This window comes from Halichoerus grypus, chromosome 13 (genome assembly GCF_964656455.1).
Source record: "Halichoerus grypus chromosome 13, mHalGry1.hap1.1, whole genome shotgun sequence".
NCBI classification, from domain to species: Eukaryota; Metazoa; Chordata; class Mammalia; order Carnivora; family Phocidae; genus Halichoerus; species Halichoerus grypus.
The window spans coordinates 72,988,953-73,005,258 of record NC_135724.1 but is presented as its reverse complement, the minus strand read 5'-3'; the positions used below and the strand labels follow the sequence as shown (position 1 = coordinate 73,005,258).

The 16,306-nt window shown below is 39.9% G+C and overlaps 1 protein-coding gene and 1 long non-coding RNA gene across 14 annotated transcripts in view; one reads left to right on the top strand and one right to left on the bottom strand.

Annotated features, from left to right (window-relative positions):
* Positions 1-16,306, top strand: part of MTMR3 (myotubularin related protein 3) — a 137,824-nt gene that overhangs the window by 104,522 nt on the left and 16,996 nt on the right. For all 12 annotated transcript variants that reach the window (XM_036123175.2, XM_078060786.1, XM_078060789.1 and 9 more), the window contains 5 exons: positions 241-407; positions 6,869-6,965; positions 9,462-9,575; positions 14,911-15,116; positions 15,648-15,779. In XM_036123175.2, coding sequence (XP_035979068.1) covers positions 241-407; positions 6,869-6,965; positions 9,462-9,575; positions 14,911-15,116; positions 15,648-15,779 — 716 coding nt within the window. The remainder of the gene's footprint in view (positions 1-240; positions 408-6,868; positions 6,966-9,461; positions 9,576-14,910; positions 15,117-15,647; positions 15,780-16,306) is intronic.
* Positions 7,085-16,306, bottom strand: part of LOC118555194 (uncharacterized) — a 96,503-nt gene continuing 87,281 nt past the window's right edge. The window contains exons 6-8 of one of the 2 annotated variants that reach the window (XR_013443470.1): positions 9,751-10,623; positions 9,450-9,654; positions 7,085-7,566 (exon numbers count right to left, since the gene is read on the bottom strand). This is a non-coding gene — a long non-coding RNA (uncharacterized LOC118555194). The remainder of the gene's footprint in view (positions 7,567-9,449; positions 9,655-9,750; positions 10,624-16,306) is intronic. The other variant, XR_013443469.1, reaches the window with a different exon arrangement.

The following is a 16,306-nucleotide window of genomic DNA, read 5'->3' as shown; positions in this document are numbered from 1 at the left end:
GCCTAAAAATAAGTTTTCCACATGTCCATTTTTTTTTCCTTTTTGACATTTTGCACCATTGGCTAAAATTTGTTGGACCTCTTTTTATTATAAATGATGAACATGCGAATGGCCACCTCTGATGCTTTCTTGACTGTAGTCACTGCACCAGGAGGTAGGCACTCTTGAAATGGTGGCTTCCCTTAGGTTTCATTGTCAACTGTCTGCTAATTACATCCATACTTGTTTGGCTTTACAAAGGTGTCAGTTCTCAACCTTTGAGCAGTGTCAAGAGTGGCTCAAGAGACTGAACAATGCAATCCGACCACCTGTGAAAATAGAAGATCTCTTCTCATTTGCATACCACGCTTGGTGCATGGAGGTCTACGCCAGTGAAAAAGAACAACATGGAGACCTGTGCAGACCAGGTAGACCTTTCTAAAATGTGCAAATGGTGGCTTTTTTGAACTACTGTTTGAGGTACCCTTAACATGAAATGGGACTCCTAAGCATACATGTATTCATTCAGTGTATATTTTATGGAGCACCTAGCATGTGCCCATCACTTTAAGCTTAATAGAACATGTTTCCTGCCTTTTGGGAGAAGGGAAGAACACTAGATTTGGCATCACCATCTACTGGGCCTAAAAACAACTATAGTAAGGTTTAATGGGTGTTGTAAAGAAGCCTAATGAAAGGGAGCCATGAGTGTTGTATACACATCTGGGAAGACTTCACATTCACAGTAGCTTTTGAGTAGGCTTTGAAGGTGGAATAAGGAAGGGTTCATTGATTAGAGAAAGGGGGAAAATGTTAACGCAGGTTTCATGAACAAAGGTCCAGAGGTATGTGAGGGTAGGGTGCAGAATAGTGGCATATTTTCTTATTTTCAAGTCAGAGATTTCCTATCATCACCCCTTTCATCTCATAGGTGATGAGACCGAGGTCTAGAGAGGCCAGGTGACTTCCCTCAGGACAAACAGAGAAGCTGAGCCTGTGCTGGAGCCCAGGCCTCCTACCTTCCCAGGAGATCTTTGTTCCACTCTGTCTTTCTCCCTCAGAAATGGCTTGGATCAAGTTCATGTTATTTCTCCACATGTATTTGTAAACTTTATGCTGCCATAAATAGAACCTTGCTGGTCCAACACTCAGTCTTTAGTATGTCCAGCCTGGAAGCAAAGTCTTGAATTTATAAGCAGTGAAAAGTTGTGAGCCTCCTTCCGGTTCAGCTTACCCTTAGGACTTTTTTCTCTAAACTTCAGTTTTTAATCCTGAATTGTCAATCTTAACCGTTCTGCCCTGGGTCATTTTAAACATTTGAGGCTAATCCAGCTTTGCTTGCATCACTTTGGTTTCCTGGCTCATTCACTGGTTGAAGTTTTTGGTTCATAATTAAAATATAAGCGTCATCTTATTTTTAAAGATGCTGTGATATATACTTTTGTTTGACCCTCATGACCTCATCAAGCAGGCAGGATAGCCTGTGTCTCTGTTTTGGGAGCCAAAGAAATGGAACTTAGAGGTAAAGCCTGCTGCCAGGTCCCACTGCCAGTCAGTGACAGAGCTAGGACTTAACCCCAGTTTTCAGCTATTGAGAGTTGCCTGTGTGGGGTGCTGTGGATGCAGAGATGAAAAACAGGCACTGCCCTTGTGGAGCCACAAAGAAAGCCTCAGGAATCCAAGCTACCCATGAGCCTGGTCAGGCCAGTGAAACCCAGAGTCAGCCACAGGAGTCCACACCATCCTTGAAAAGGGTATGAGAATGTGCTTAAACTGTGTCTGACTTCACTCCTTCATCCATTGCATCTTTTTCTTTTTCCTTCTTTATTGACATGCCATTGTATTTTGTTATTGTTGTTGTTTATGGCTCTTTTCGTTTTTTTTTTTCCCCCAAGGTAAAATTTATGTACAGTAAAATGCACAAATCTTAACGTATTTTTGCTGAATTTTTAGTCTCTGCCATTTCCTAGGATAATGAAGTTAGTGAGTTATATCTTGCTCTATGATGTTGGTTAGTCAGCAAGGCTTGCTTTTTCTCCTAACCTCCTTTTGTCACAACTGCAGACTGACAATTCCTCATCTGTTTAGATGACTCCTTATTCCCTTGATAAAATTAGTTTCTTTTGGATTTGAGCCATCTCTTAGGATATTGCTAAGGTGTGCCAGGTCAGAACTTCACTCTTTTAATTATGGATGGCCATGTCTTGAGCTGGGATGACTTCTGTCCCCAGATCCTTCCCTTCCTGATGATATCTGGTATTCTTTGGCCACCAGAACATACAGATGTCCACAGTGTTCTCTATCTTTTCATTAGTTTGTGATGGATGGAGGTATTTGGGGGGTAACGTACTAATTTAAGAACTAGGGAGCCTGAATTCAAACCCATACTTTATCATTTAATTAAAAAAATAATACTGGGCAAGCCATATCTTCTTTGTACTTTAGTTTCCTTTGTTCTTCAGACTGGGACGTTCCTTTTCTCCCTGCCCAGGCTGATCTGGGTATCCTGAAGATCAGATCTGTTACTGCTGGAGAGTTCAGTTCAGTAAATATCTGAGTGCTTCCTGTGTGCCATGCTTGTCAGAACATTTTGGAAATTATGACTGTACAAGGTGATGCCATTGTAACTGATGGGTTGGAACTTACTCTGTGAGTAAAGGTTGTATTTTGTTTCTTCCTAATATGTCACAAATCCACACTGAAGTTCACCTACTGCCACTTACATGGAATCTTATTGTACTTCAGTGACTTGGTTTGAGTTTGTTTACATGTATGGCTTTTTCCTTTTTATATATTTTCACTGTGGAGTACAGAGGGGAAAACTTGCTCTTAATAAAAAATACTGTGGTGGCATTTTTAAAGCCAGTCAACCTGGTTCTTCTGTCTCCACCCAATATTGTTGAGTGCTGGTGGTGGCTACAACATTACTCACCAAGTAGGAGCATACCAGACAACCACATTCTTATAAGTCATCTTTAGGGTGAGACAACACTTGAAATATTTCAAAGTGATGCCTTTGTATAATCTGCTCCAACATATGAGATCATAAGCATAGACTCTGAATGGCTGAAGTTAGTCTTTTAGCAGTTAATAAAGCCTTTTATGGATTCTTCTCTGCCTTGTCTGCTAAGAGTAGAATGTGTCAGAAAGGAGGGAAGTGGGAAAATTGCATCATTACCTTGTATTCATATAAATCTTAAGTTTCTGACTGTTGAAGCTGTCATAGTTAAGCCAGCCATATGGTGGCCAAAGCTCTGAGTCTTAATCTGCTTTGGAAGAAGTCTCAATATTGCTATTGGAATTTACCTGTGAAACTTGCAAAAGTCTTGGCGAAACTCTTGACTTGACTCTTAGACCCATTTCAAACTTTGAAAAAGGAATGGACTGAAAGCTTAAAGCTTCTCTGCCATGTACTCCGTTTTCTTCTCTTCATTGTAACTGCCTTCTTGGTGATCATCCTGTACTTGAGCATTAAGCAGGGATCCTGACAAATGACTGGGCAATTCAGTTATTAGTTTCGTAGCATCAGGCCCATCTCTCTGACCTCTCTTCTGTGAAATGCCCATTAAGTGCATCTTGTTTAACGATGAACAGCATAGGACTCTGGGTCTTAACAGCTGTTGTGCAGCTGCCTGTTTAGTATAAAGTCAAAGCCCTTGTCATCAGTCTTACGAGTTTGAACAAAGTCCAGTAAGTGTACACTTAGATGACTGTACTGGGACCTTTGTTCATAGAAAAGAATGATTCCTCCTTCCATATTTGAAAATCTGGGAGGGCTGGTTCTTACCTTCTCTGACTCTGGTACAGTTCTTCTTCCTCACATCCTGGATAGAAGACTGGCTGTTCTATCCCAGACCTTTAGGCTGTGTATAATTGTGGGCTTGAATGCTCAGAATCACCCAGGGAGCTAGACTTTTGGGGGGAGAATTTTTTTAGACTGCCTATTGACACTGGTTATGATAGAGGGTCTCATTTCTTTAAAAAGGTTTTTATTCCCACTGAAATAAGAATTGCTGGACTGTTTGCATTTGTTGTACAAGAAATACTAAACATTAAAAAAGGACACATCTTCATTTGGGGGTGGGAGGAGGGCAGACAGCAGGGTTGAAATGGAAATTCAAAGCCAAAGAAACTTAAAACCATAATATTTAAAATGGGATATTATAGTATATTTAGTATTGAATCAATGGAAACCTAAGAATTCTTAGAGGGAAATTCTTAAGGGAAATCAGCAAATAGATATGCTTGGCATTCACTTTTCTAGCTGAATAAACATAAGGGAACTTCTAACACAATTTGGCAAAAGCCAATTGAATTACTCATGTATTTAAGGTCTATTGCTAGATTTTTTTTTTTTTTTTAAGCATTGCTTTTCAAACTAAGTTGTGATCCACTTGTGGGTCGTGAAATCAAAAATTTTAAGGAATGAAATATAAAATGAAACATGTAGGATAGAAAATATCAAAATGTATCACACGTAGTAAGGGTGGATAGTTTTGTGAAACTCTTTTAAAAATAAACATGTATTATGATTATGATGTAAAACCTAATTCTTATTTGGGTTGTGATGGTCAATTTCAAAGTTAGGAACTCACTGTTTTAGAGGATTACAAAGGTAATTAAAACTCCTTTTTCTCAAGGAACTTGAATAACAAGTTTTATGCTTGCTACACAGTATATATTTCTTTGTGTGGAGCTCAGAATTTCATGCTCCTGATGGTGGTAAGCTTTTCTTTGGGCAAATTGCCAGTGATGGAGGTGGTGATTTGCCAGTGATTATTTTAAAATTAGAGGGTCCTTTTAGGGCATCTGTGTGGTTATGCTAAGATTGGAGGTACTAATGTTAAGAGTCATTAATTAAAGTACTTTTACCTTTTGCAAAGACTTTGGAGCTGTATCACAGGTGGGAAAAATCTCATTAATTACTGAACTTGGAAATTGTCATGGTTTTACAGTTTTTAGATTGGGATTAAAAGTGAAGGACTCTCTAATATTCTTGATGGTCACTATTCCTTACAATTTGTAGACAGATGGCACCCCATTTCAGATAGCTTTCTTCCTATTTGAAAGCCTACATCACATCTAAAACTTTTCCAAAATGGGGTTCATTCAGCTGATTATTTCTTCCTGAATCTCTGTACCTCATCTTTTTATAGCTCTCCTTCAGTTGAAGCTCAAGAAAAGCAGTTTAAATGGGAAGTAGTTTTATAGAATTGTCCTTCATTCAAGTAATTGTTGTTTCCTATTCTGAAGCTCCTTTCCCAGGGAGAGCAAAGCTTTATACTTTGATCACCAAAGCAGTCTAGTCTGCTTTGTGCTTTTGTTATTGTAGTTTCTTCCAGCCCCCACCAGCATTTATTTTACAACCTGTAACACTACATATTAGAGATACTGGTTAATGGTTTTTTGTTTGTTTTACTGCCCTAGGACTCTGTGTGTTTTCAAGGAAGAAAGTTATTTCAGATTTAATGACTTTTATGTTAGGTTCACTTCTGCATTTGTTGCTTGCTGTCTTTAGGAAGAGAAAGCCAATTTCATTAGGGCAAATGTAGGCGGGTTATACTTGTTTGGATGGATATTCTTACAAATGCTTAGCACTTTACTTAGTAGTATGGTGTTTCCTGAGATTCCTGGGTACTGGCAGTTACAGTTTCGTGATCTCTTATCTTCAATTCTATAATCTATAAGGCTCTGAAAATCAAAATATTTCTCTTATTTGGTGGCTTGACCTGATCTGAGCTGACATGAAGCTATTTGCTGCTTTACTTATTCCAGTTAGTGTGAATTTTCCATGTATTTCACTGTAGAAATATTGTTTGATTAGTAGACCCTGTTGAGAGTGTTAATCTAATACTATATTATATACACCATCTTAAACTCCAGAAAACTCAAGTTTTGAAATCTGGCCCATAGGGTTTCTTATGAGGAGTTGTAGATTTGTATTACTATTCTTGGTGAACTTGTTGATTTTATTTTTTATGTATACTGTGAGTGTGGAAATAGGAGAGTAGCCAGTATAGTGACAGGGACTGGGTTTTGGGACCAGACAGATTTGCCATAATAACCTCTTTCAGTTTCATTTTTATCCTCTGTAAAATGAACTCGGTGATAACCTCTCTGAGTTGGTAGTAGTGATTAAATGAGATAACAATTCTTGATCAAAATTCTAAGATGTGGGAACAACCTAAGTGTTCATCAATAGATGAATGGATAAAGATGTGGCATATGTGCACGTGGCCGCGCGCGCGCGCGCACACACACACACACACACACACACACAGGAACATTACTGAGTAATAAAAAAGAAAATTCGCCATTTGTGACAATATGGAGGGACCTAAAGGTTATTATGCCAAGTGAAATAAGACAGACAAAGCACCATATGATTTCACTTATATGTGGAATCTAAAAACGAAGAAACAAAAAAAAAAATAGACACAGATTCATAAATACAGAGAACACACTGGTTCTCTGGTTGCTAAAAGGGAGGGGTGGGCAAAATGGGTGAAGGGGATTAAGAGGTACAAACTTCCAGCAATAAATATATGTCACAAGGCTATAAGGTACAGCATAGGGAATATAGTCAATAATACTGTAATAACTTTGTATGGTGACAGATGGTACCTGCACTTACAGTGAGCATTTCATAATGTATATAATTGTTAAATCACTATGTCATACACCTGAAACTAATGTAAATTGTATTAGCTATATTTCTATTAAAAATTAATTTCCTCATTCCTTTGTGTAGTCTTATCCTGACAGGGACTTTTTAAACTAAAACTAAATATATGTTATTTATATGACTGAGCGGGGTAGCTATGCTTTTATTCTACCTGTTTTGCAAAATGGTATTCATTTCTTTCTTTCTGCTGTCCTTGGCCCCTAGGGGAGCATGTAACATCAAGGTTTAAAAACGAAGTGGAGCGGATGGGTTTTGATATGAACAATGCTTGGAGGATTTCCAACATCAATGAGAAGTACAAGTAAGTTGTATGGGTGCCTGTGGACTGTGTTTCACAGCCAGTACCTTTGCAAAAACCCCAGTTCTCATGTGGCAGAACATTTGAACTTAGACATAGACATATTTTTTTCAATGGAATTTTATTTATTAAATCTAACTGCATGGTCTTCAGGGTACTTCATGAGTCTTCTGTTGCCATTGCTGTCACTGGAGTGGAAAAATGATATGTTGTAGGATTCTGGAATCTTCCTTTCCATCCCTTCCAGACCTCTGTTCTTCCTGGTTCATGCATTTCCTAGACAATATTGTGTTCTCGTGTAGGCAGGCAGTTTCCATTGGTCTCTTCACCACTTGATGTCACATTGGAGATAGAATCCGTGATCTCACAAGCAGTGATAAAACACTTAGAAGCTAGTTTTTATGACTTAGTTTACTCCAGATTCTGTGAAATAGGCGTAAGTAGTATTCTGTTCTTTCTAACTTCATAGCTATGACCATTTAATCATTAAATATTAATGTAATCACTATTAAATATTTCCCATTTCTTGTTTCCTTAAAAGGTGTAAGTACTTTGGTGTGTCGGGGGGGGCAGTTAACTACTATGATTTTGGTGGTCCAGATTTCTATAAAACAAAAGAAAATTGTTCAGGAGATTTAGATTAATATTTTTCTCCTCTTAAGATTCCCTCTAGCAGTTGGAGGCATTAATCATTCTGTTTTTTTTGAACTGCCTCAAATTATGATAGCCATTTTCCTGGTCTATTTGTGGGTAGCCATCAGAGCATTTCATTTTTCATTGGAAAAACTATAGCTGATTACCGTATGCAGCTCTTAACATGGACATTGGCCGAGGAATTAAGAACCTGTTGTGAAGAAATAGGAGCTACAGACCTGTCATACCTTGCCTATTCTCAGTCACAAGCCAAAGCAGAGAAGGGAGTTGGAGGCTGGAGGCGAGGCATCAGTTGGAGGCTGGAGGCGAGGCATCAGAGAGCCTGAGACTGCCAGAGGCCCTGCTTATATACAGCCCTCCTTTCCTATGCTAGAAACAGCTTATCTCCGTGTAAGCAGCTAGTATTTACTAAAAAGGTGACTACTAGATAGTGTAATACTTACAGGACAAGGAATATTGGGTGAAGTCGGAAAACCGAATTAAGCTGAACTTGTTGAAAAAAAAAAAAGTTCAAAAGCCGTTTGGTTTTCAAAATCGCTATTCAATATGGGTTTTAAAAATTAATTTTTGTCTTTGAGTCCACTATTTCTACCTCAAAACCAGTCTTCAGGACATTGAAAAGTTCTTCCTACTACAAAGAAGGAGAGCTAAATTTACTGTTAAGTTTTAAACAAGATAAAAGAAGACAAAAGAACAGGACTTGTGGTTAGCATATTAACTATGCTCACAGTGTCCTAGGTCATTTTTAGGAGTTTGTGGGTGTTAAGTTTATAGAGCTATTCTTGGTTGTAGATATTCTCTTGGTCCAGTGGCTTTTAAGTTCCTGATATTTAATCTTCTAGAAATTGAGAACACGATGGAGATACTTAGTGCAGAATGATCAAAACCCCTAATTCCAAGCTACTTGGTGTTTTCTGCCTCTTCCCCCAATGCATAAGGTAGGCTAGGGCCAGGCGGTGGTGGTGCAGGAGAGGGAGGAATTTGTGTATTTTAAGATTTAGATTAAAGGTCTTCTTGCCTTCACTGTTGAAAAGGAATATTGGGATACCCATAGAGACACTGTCCTATAAGTGAAAAACCTGTCAGAAAGAACTGCTTTTTAGGGCACCAGCTTGACTAGCATGCAGTTACTGGCTGCCTCCCTAATGAAAACAGCTTTTTTCCTCCTTGAATATAATTCTGAAGTGTGTTTTATAGAAATTATGATTAATAGCTTATTCACGTTACTATCCTGGGTCAGTGGGCCTGTGATTATATATGCAAATGTCCTGACTTATGGTACTGCTTCTGCATACCCATGCCTGCACCTGTTACCTATAATTAGGCCACATCAAAGAATATGTTAGTAATTCTATAAGGTCTCTGGAAACTTGAAATTGTGGGCTTTTGTCCTCCTTCACATGTTTCCCTTTGACAGAAGCCTGAAAGAGTGAGGGAGTCTGATTGAGGTGACAGACTTTCACTTCTGTAGTTGGACTGTGCACTTTGTGTAGTTAAGAAATTACTTGTATGTTAGTTACTTCACGGTAACTTTCTGTTGTAACAAAGTAACTGCCTGTGGACTCCCTTTATATCACAGATGTTAAGATCAACAAATTTCCAAAGGCAGCCTAAAGTGGAACAGTCCAAGATAGTGTCACGTGACATATGCATAAGTAAACACCTAAGGCAACTAGTTCTGCTGAGTAGGCCAAGACTCAACTAAAGCTCCTTATTGCCTTTTACCTGGTTCTGGGGTAGCTTGATCAACATCCTTATGCTGGCTCACCTAGTGTCTCTCCCTCTTCTCCCTCCGTGTCTCCCTGTCTTCTTCCCCCACTCCCTCTTTCTCACCTTCCCTGTTAGGCTATGTGGTAGCTATCCACAGGAGCTCATAGTGCCTGCCTGGATCACCGACAAAGAACTAGAGAGTGTGGCAAGCTTCAGGTCCTGGAAGCGCATCCCTGCTGTCGTCTACAGGTAAGTAAGCCTGGCCAGCTCGAGCCCGGTCTGATGCTGCTGTCCACTGCATGGGGTCTGCTGCTCTGCTGCCGCTAACCTGGGAAGGAAGGGAAGGGTTCAGAGAGCTTCCCAGGCAACTGTGTGCTTCCTTTTATAGTTAAATTCACTCTTCCGGTGACACACCAGTACTTACCGCATGCAGAACACTTGCTGATGGTTCAAGTGATAAGAAAAATTTAATAGGAAAGTGGCTCATCTTGTATTTTAAGATCCTTCTGACATTCTATGGGAAGATAATGTGTTACTGCATTTAGCTTCCGATGTTGGCCTTTGGATTGAGAGAGAGGAGTTCCAGAAAGTGAGAGTTGAGTCATCTGTGATTGTTTTTGTGGTTGAAACTTTGAGACATGAGAGAGTTCTGTTTTGAGAGGGAGCATTTAAAGAAGGCGGCTAGGGCTTGGCTAGATAGAAGATCTTAAAGATCAAAGGCATGAGAGCCAAGGGAGTCAAGTTCTAGAACGGGATGGTGGCGTGATGTTGAGCACAGATTTGGGAGTTCAGGTCTTTTCACTGATACTCTTGCTAAGGCACCTTGAGTAAATTCCCTAACTGACCTCAGCCTGTTCCTAATTAGTAAAATGGGAATGATGGTCTTACTTTACAGGTATGCTGTGCCACTGAATGAATCTGTAAATATTGGGCTTCCCTAAGCAGTACATGGAGTAGGTTGTATTCCTGGGGGCTGCTTTTATATATAATTCATTGAATAGCTCAGTTCTCAAGGACTCATATTAAGACTTGAAGAAGTCATTCCCTCTTATTTTGAAACTGTTTCAGGTGTCATCTCTTTGTAATATTTACATTCTCCATTTCACTTTTCCAGTTTGCAGACTTTTTGGGCTTTCCTTGAATTTGGGCCCAACCAGTGGGGCTTAGAGACTTTAATGCCAGGAAGCATTCCGTTGAAATATTGAGGTCGTAGGAGGGATTTATCTCCTTGTGGAATTTCCACTGAGGTAACCAGCTTGTTCATTTAGTCCACTGATGGCAAATTTTGATGGCCGTCCTGAATAGAGAGAGATGAAAAAGTATTTGTTTCTGGCCCAGTGGAATCCATTAAGTTTTCAATCTCAATTTTCATCACTGTTGTTTTCAGACACCCCTAGAAAAGTAGGTCACCAAATTTACCTATCACTCAAGTGACAAGGATGACACAGGAATTACAGAGCAGGGAAAACTGAAAGGATTTGCGTCTTATCAGTGATCGGCCCAGCTCAAATAGGGGCAGCAGCCAGGGCTGCTCTGTGGCCAACAACTGTGTTAGATCAGCAGCCCTGGCATTTGTAGGGTTTGCTGACTTTGAGCATCAGGGGGAAGGACTGTCATTTTCAAAGTACAGGGCTTTAGGTGAATTCTCCTTGTTGGTAGAGAACTCTGTAAATGCAAATTAAAGAAAAACTTCTTAGAATAGGGGAAACCTTTTTTCCCTTCTAAAATTTATTCTAGAGGGTATAAGCCATGGGTTTTTTTTCCCCAGCCCTTTCTAGAGACCATAGTGTGTATATATATATATATATATATATATATGTATATATATATACATATATATATATATGTATATATATATACATATATATATATATGTATATATATATATAAATGAAATTTATTTCCAATTTCTCTGAGAAAATGTGCTCTCAAGTTCTTGGTATTAAAAAAAAAAAAAAAAAAAAAAGTTATTGGTATAGTCCACACAAAATCAGATAGACTTCTAGGAACTAGCCTCTGTTTTGGAACATGTGTCTTGTATCTCTGAGCTCCAGACTGGGTTGTTAAATTGTTGGGGAGCTTTGTAAGCAGTGTATAGAAGAATGTTTTGGGGATACTCTGCCACTCTCTGCTTTTCCAGCCCAGGTGGCAAGATGCTTCTGAATCCAGCATGAATTTAGTTGTCTGTAGACGGCAGTGTTGATTCCTGAAGTTGCAGCAGTTACTTGACAGCACCACGCTGAACCATTGCCTGATTAGTGTTTTTTTCCCCACTGTGATGAGAGAATGTTTAATTGGGTTTATCACTGAAGACAGAGATTGCTCTAACACAGCAAGATGGTGCAAAGGGCATCTATCTGTAGTGCAATTCACAGCTCCCCTCTTTGTGTATTGAGTGGTTATTAGAAATTTCTAGTCCTTTAGTGAGCTTGCCTAATACTAACTTAGGGATAGTTTAAATATTTATGTATTTCTATATGAAATTGAAGCATTCAGTGTTAAATAGGGCATCTTAATTTTTATACTTTTTCCTGGTTCTGTTTGTTAATATGGTAGAAATGCTCTTTAGTGATTTATTGTATTGTTTTAGTTCTTGATCATGCAGTCGAAAGCATTTTGGAAGACTGCAGAAAACTGCTTATTCCAACAGCTCAGTTGCAGTCTGGCTGTTAAAATGCATGACCCTTTAAACCCAAGATCCAAGCTGAAGAGTGCCATCTTCTGCTCCTCTTGGGCACTGCTGGGAGCATTGCAGAGAAAGAGGATGCTCAGGAAAGGCCCTGCCAGCCTCTTTTATGAAGGTTTGGCATTGGTCAGCTCTGTTGTTTCCCAGTGCCTATTATATATGCTAGTAGGCATTTTAGGAAATAGGTTTTATTTCCGTTGGGCTCCATTCAGCAGGTGAGCCAATTGAGCATATTGGCAAGTGCTTTCTGTTACTTGTCTCTCTGTTCTGAAGGATTTAAAAACTACAAGGAAACTGATGGTTCCAGTGGAATATGGTTCTTGCTGAATTTCATTGATTGCTGGTGAGCTTTAGGATTAGAAACAAAAATTGTTCTCACGTTGTTCCTTGAAGATGACAAATAGATTCAATAGTATGTTTTATTTGAATCTATCTTCTACATATGTGTTATATGTGTGTATGAATGTATCTATTTAGATTTTTTAAAAGATTTTATTAATTTGAGAGAGAGCATGTGAGATGGTGGAGGAGCAGAGGGAGAGGGATAAGCAGACTCCGTGCTGAGCTCGGAGCCTGATGTAGGGCTCCATCTTAGGACCCTGAGATCATGACCTGAGCCAAAACCAAGAGTTGAACGCTTAACCGACTGAGTCACTCACCTGCCCCTGTATTTAGATTTTAATGGGGGGTAAGACATGGACACTTCCCCTCTGGGAGATAGAATTGGGGAGCATATAAATTTTTTGCTTACTACTTACTCTGTTTCATAATGAACTGATTACTTTTAGAACTTTTTTTTTTTTTTTTTTTAAAGATTTTATTTATTTATTTGACAGAGAGAGAGACAGCGAGAGAGGGAACACAAGCAGGGGGAGTGGGAAAGGGAGAAGCAGGCTTCCCGCCGAGCTGGGAGCCCGATGCGGGGCTCGATCCCGGGACTCCAGGATCATGACCTGAGCCGAAGGCAGTCGCTTAACCAACTGAGCCACCCAGGCGCCCCTTTTAGAACTTTTTAAAAACTACTTCATGATTGTCACAGTTCACCCCTTTAAAGTGTACAGTTCGGTGATTTTTTAAAAATACATTTACAGAGTTGTACAACCATCACTACAATCAATTTTAGTACATTTTCACCACCTCAGAAAGAAACCCCAGACCCATTAGTAGTCAGTCCCTATCCCCTTCCCAATCCCTGTAGCCCCAGGTCACTAGTAATCTACTTTGTTTCTACAGATTTGCCTATTCTGGACACTTCTAATAAATGGAATCATACAATATGTGGCCTTTTGTGACTGGCTTCTTTCACTTAGCATAACATACTCCAGGTTCATCCGTGTTGTAGCATTTATTGGAACTTTATACCTTTTGATTGCGAACTACTACTTTTATAGCTTTTTAATTGCTAAAATTGCCTAATAAATTCCTAAGTAGGAAAAGACTGGATTTATATTTATTTATTTATTTATTTATTTATTATTTTAAAAGATTTTATTTATTTGACACAGAGAACACAAGAGAGCACAAGCAGGGGGAGCTGCAGAGGGAGAGGGAGAAGCAGACTCCCTGCTGAGCAGGGAGCCTGATGTGGGGCTCGATCCCAGACCTGAGCCAAAGACAGATGCTTAACCAACTGAGCCACCCAGGCGCCCCAAGAGACTGGGTTTTAGTATCATCGTTTTTTTTTTGTTGTTTTTTTTTTTTAAGATTTTATTCATTTATTTGACAGAGACAGCGAGCGAGGGAACACAAGCAGGGGGAGTGGGAGAAGCAGGCTTCCCGCTGAGCAGGGAGCCCGATACGGGGCTCAATCCCAAGACCCTGGGATCATGACCCGAGCTGAAGGCAGACGCTTAACAACTGAGCCACCCAGGCGCCCCGGTTTTAGTATCATCTTAAAGTAGACTTTTGAGTAAGATTTCTGGTCTTAATTTTTAAAGAAAAAAGGATCTATCAAAAAAAAATTAAAGGATCAGAGTATGGCTTATTGAGGTTTATGCTGTTCCTTCTAAGAGCTTAAGGAAAGGTAGCTGGTGCATTGAGCTATCTGCCTATAATAAGAGCAATTTGTGAGTCATGAAATCTCAGGAGATTTTGTAGAGTAGTCCACTGTGGGTAAGGTAGGTGTTTGAGTCCCAAAGGTGGGACCTTGTTTTGAAAAGAATCCCAAAGCCAACCATAAGTGTACAGTTGCTGCAGTAGGCCCTCAGAAGTTGTTGTGGAAACAAATTTTTCTGTGTCAGCATCTATTATGCCAGGATATTCAGGTGCAGTATTAAAAAGGAGAGATTAATGTTTCATTATTGAATAGCAGATTTAGTGTAGTATTTGTAGATTATTTTTTTACCCGATTTTTCAAAAGTAAATTTTAAAGATTCTCAAACATTTACTTTATGAATATAAATTTTTTCTTTTCTTTTTTTTTTTTTAAAGATTTTATTTATTTATTTGAGAGAGAGAGAGAGTGAGATAGAGCCCAAGAGGGGGTAGGGTCAGAGGGAGAAGCAGACTCCCTGCTGAGCAGGGAGCCCGATGTGGGACTCTGTCCCGGGACTCTGGGATCATGACCTGAGCCGAAGGCATTCGCTTAACCAACTGAGCCACCCAGGTGCCCTAAATTTGTTTTTTCTAAGAGCACACATTTATCATTTTGTTGGTAACTTTACAAAGGTCTCTAAAATGATAAGATTTTTGAGAAAGATCCAGATAGGTTTTGTTGTTTATTCTTGTTGCTCTAGATGATTTCTGCCCTGAGAGGACTTGAAGCTAATCCATACTCACCTGTATTCAAGCTCTTCGTTAAGGCATTTAAAATCCACTACCTTACTTTTGTGTGAGCACAGAGCATTGGAATGGGGCCACTGAGATGGAGACAATTGTTGTGTCTTGTTCCTTGCACAGGCACCAGAGTAATGGAGCCGTCATTGCCCGCTGTGGACAGCCGGAGGTCAGCTGGTGGGGCTGGCGAAATGCTGATGATGAGCACCTGGTGCAGTCAGTAGCCAAAGCTTGTGCCTCTGACTCCCGATCCAGTGGCAGCAAGCTGTCGACTAGGAACAGTTCTCGAGACTTTCCCAATGCGGGAGACCTTTCTGATGTGGAGTTTGGTAAGATGCTCCCTGGATCCAGTGGCAGCAATTTTTAGAGTATCTGTGAGAACTTTTTCTTGAATGGCCTTTTCCTTGTAAGACCTATAATTTGTTCTATAGGAGAGAGAGGGTGAAGCTTTAGTTGATGGGATTATTTGAGGAGTCATAGGTCTTGACAAAGAACCAGAAGACTGTTTCAGACTTGGCTTAAGAGGGCTAGTGTTGTTGGTTGTCTTTCTAGTCATTGTGACAAGAATGGGGTATATATATGATAGGGGACCTGGAATTTCTCCAGACCATGGCAGGAGACACCAGACTTCATTAAAAGACTATACATGTAGACATGAGATAAAGGAGATTGTAGGCAAAACAGAAGATAAAGAGAGAAGTCCTATGTATCGAGGGTTCTGGTTAGGTGGGTTTCACTTAATTGAGGTTTTTGTTTGTTTGTTTCTTGGTATTGCAATAGGTGTTTTGGGTTCTTATTTTGCACAATTCTGGGAGAGATGGGTTCATTTAGTTTTTCATCCCCACTCCTGATGTTCCTAGATTCTTCTCTGTCAAATGCTTCAGGAGCAGACAGTTTAGCCATCCAACCGCAGAAGCTTTTGATCTTGGATGCACGTTCCTATGCAGCAGCTGTGGCAAACCGAGCCAAAGGAGGAGGCTGTGAATGCCCAGGTGAGGTATATGGTGCTTTGTCCACTAACATTGTTCTTGTGAGTCCAGCCTAGTTTCTTTTCAGGGAAGAAATGGAGGAGGAGGTGCAGTGAAACCAAATAATCTTCCTTCCTAACCTTTAGGTGATAAAGTAAATCCTCTCTGTAATAAGGCCTGTTCATGTTTGGAAGCTGCTTCTTTAGTGGCTCAATTTCTCAGCCTTCTAAAAGATTTTGTTGCCTTTGACAGTGGGTTTACTCATCACTGACCTCACAGAAAACTTCCCACATGGCTTCTACTTAGAAAACCTGGGGTGGAAATTGAAGCAGTAAATACAGAGCTCTAGCAGGGCACCTCTGTCCTGACCTGTAGCACCCCCACTGTTTGATTGCTGACTTTCTCCAAGGGGGGGACCCCTTCGGTGCCAGTTGTGTGCTGATAGAGCAGGTAGAGGCTCCAAGCTCTGTATTCGGATGTGATCTCAACTGGAAGTTAAAAACAGTTGTATGAAGGTGAAATGTGAATGCATAAAATGCATTGTTCTGCCA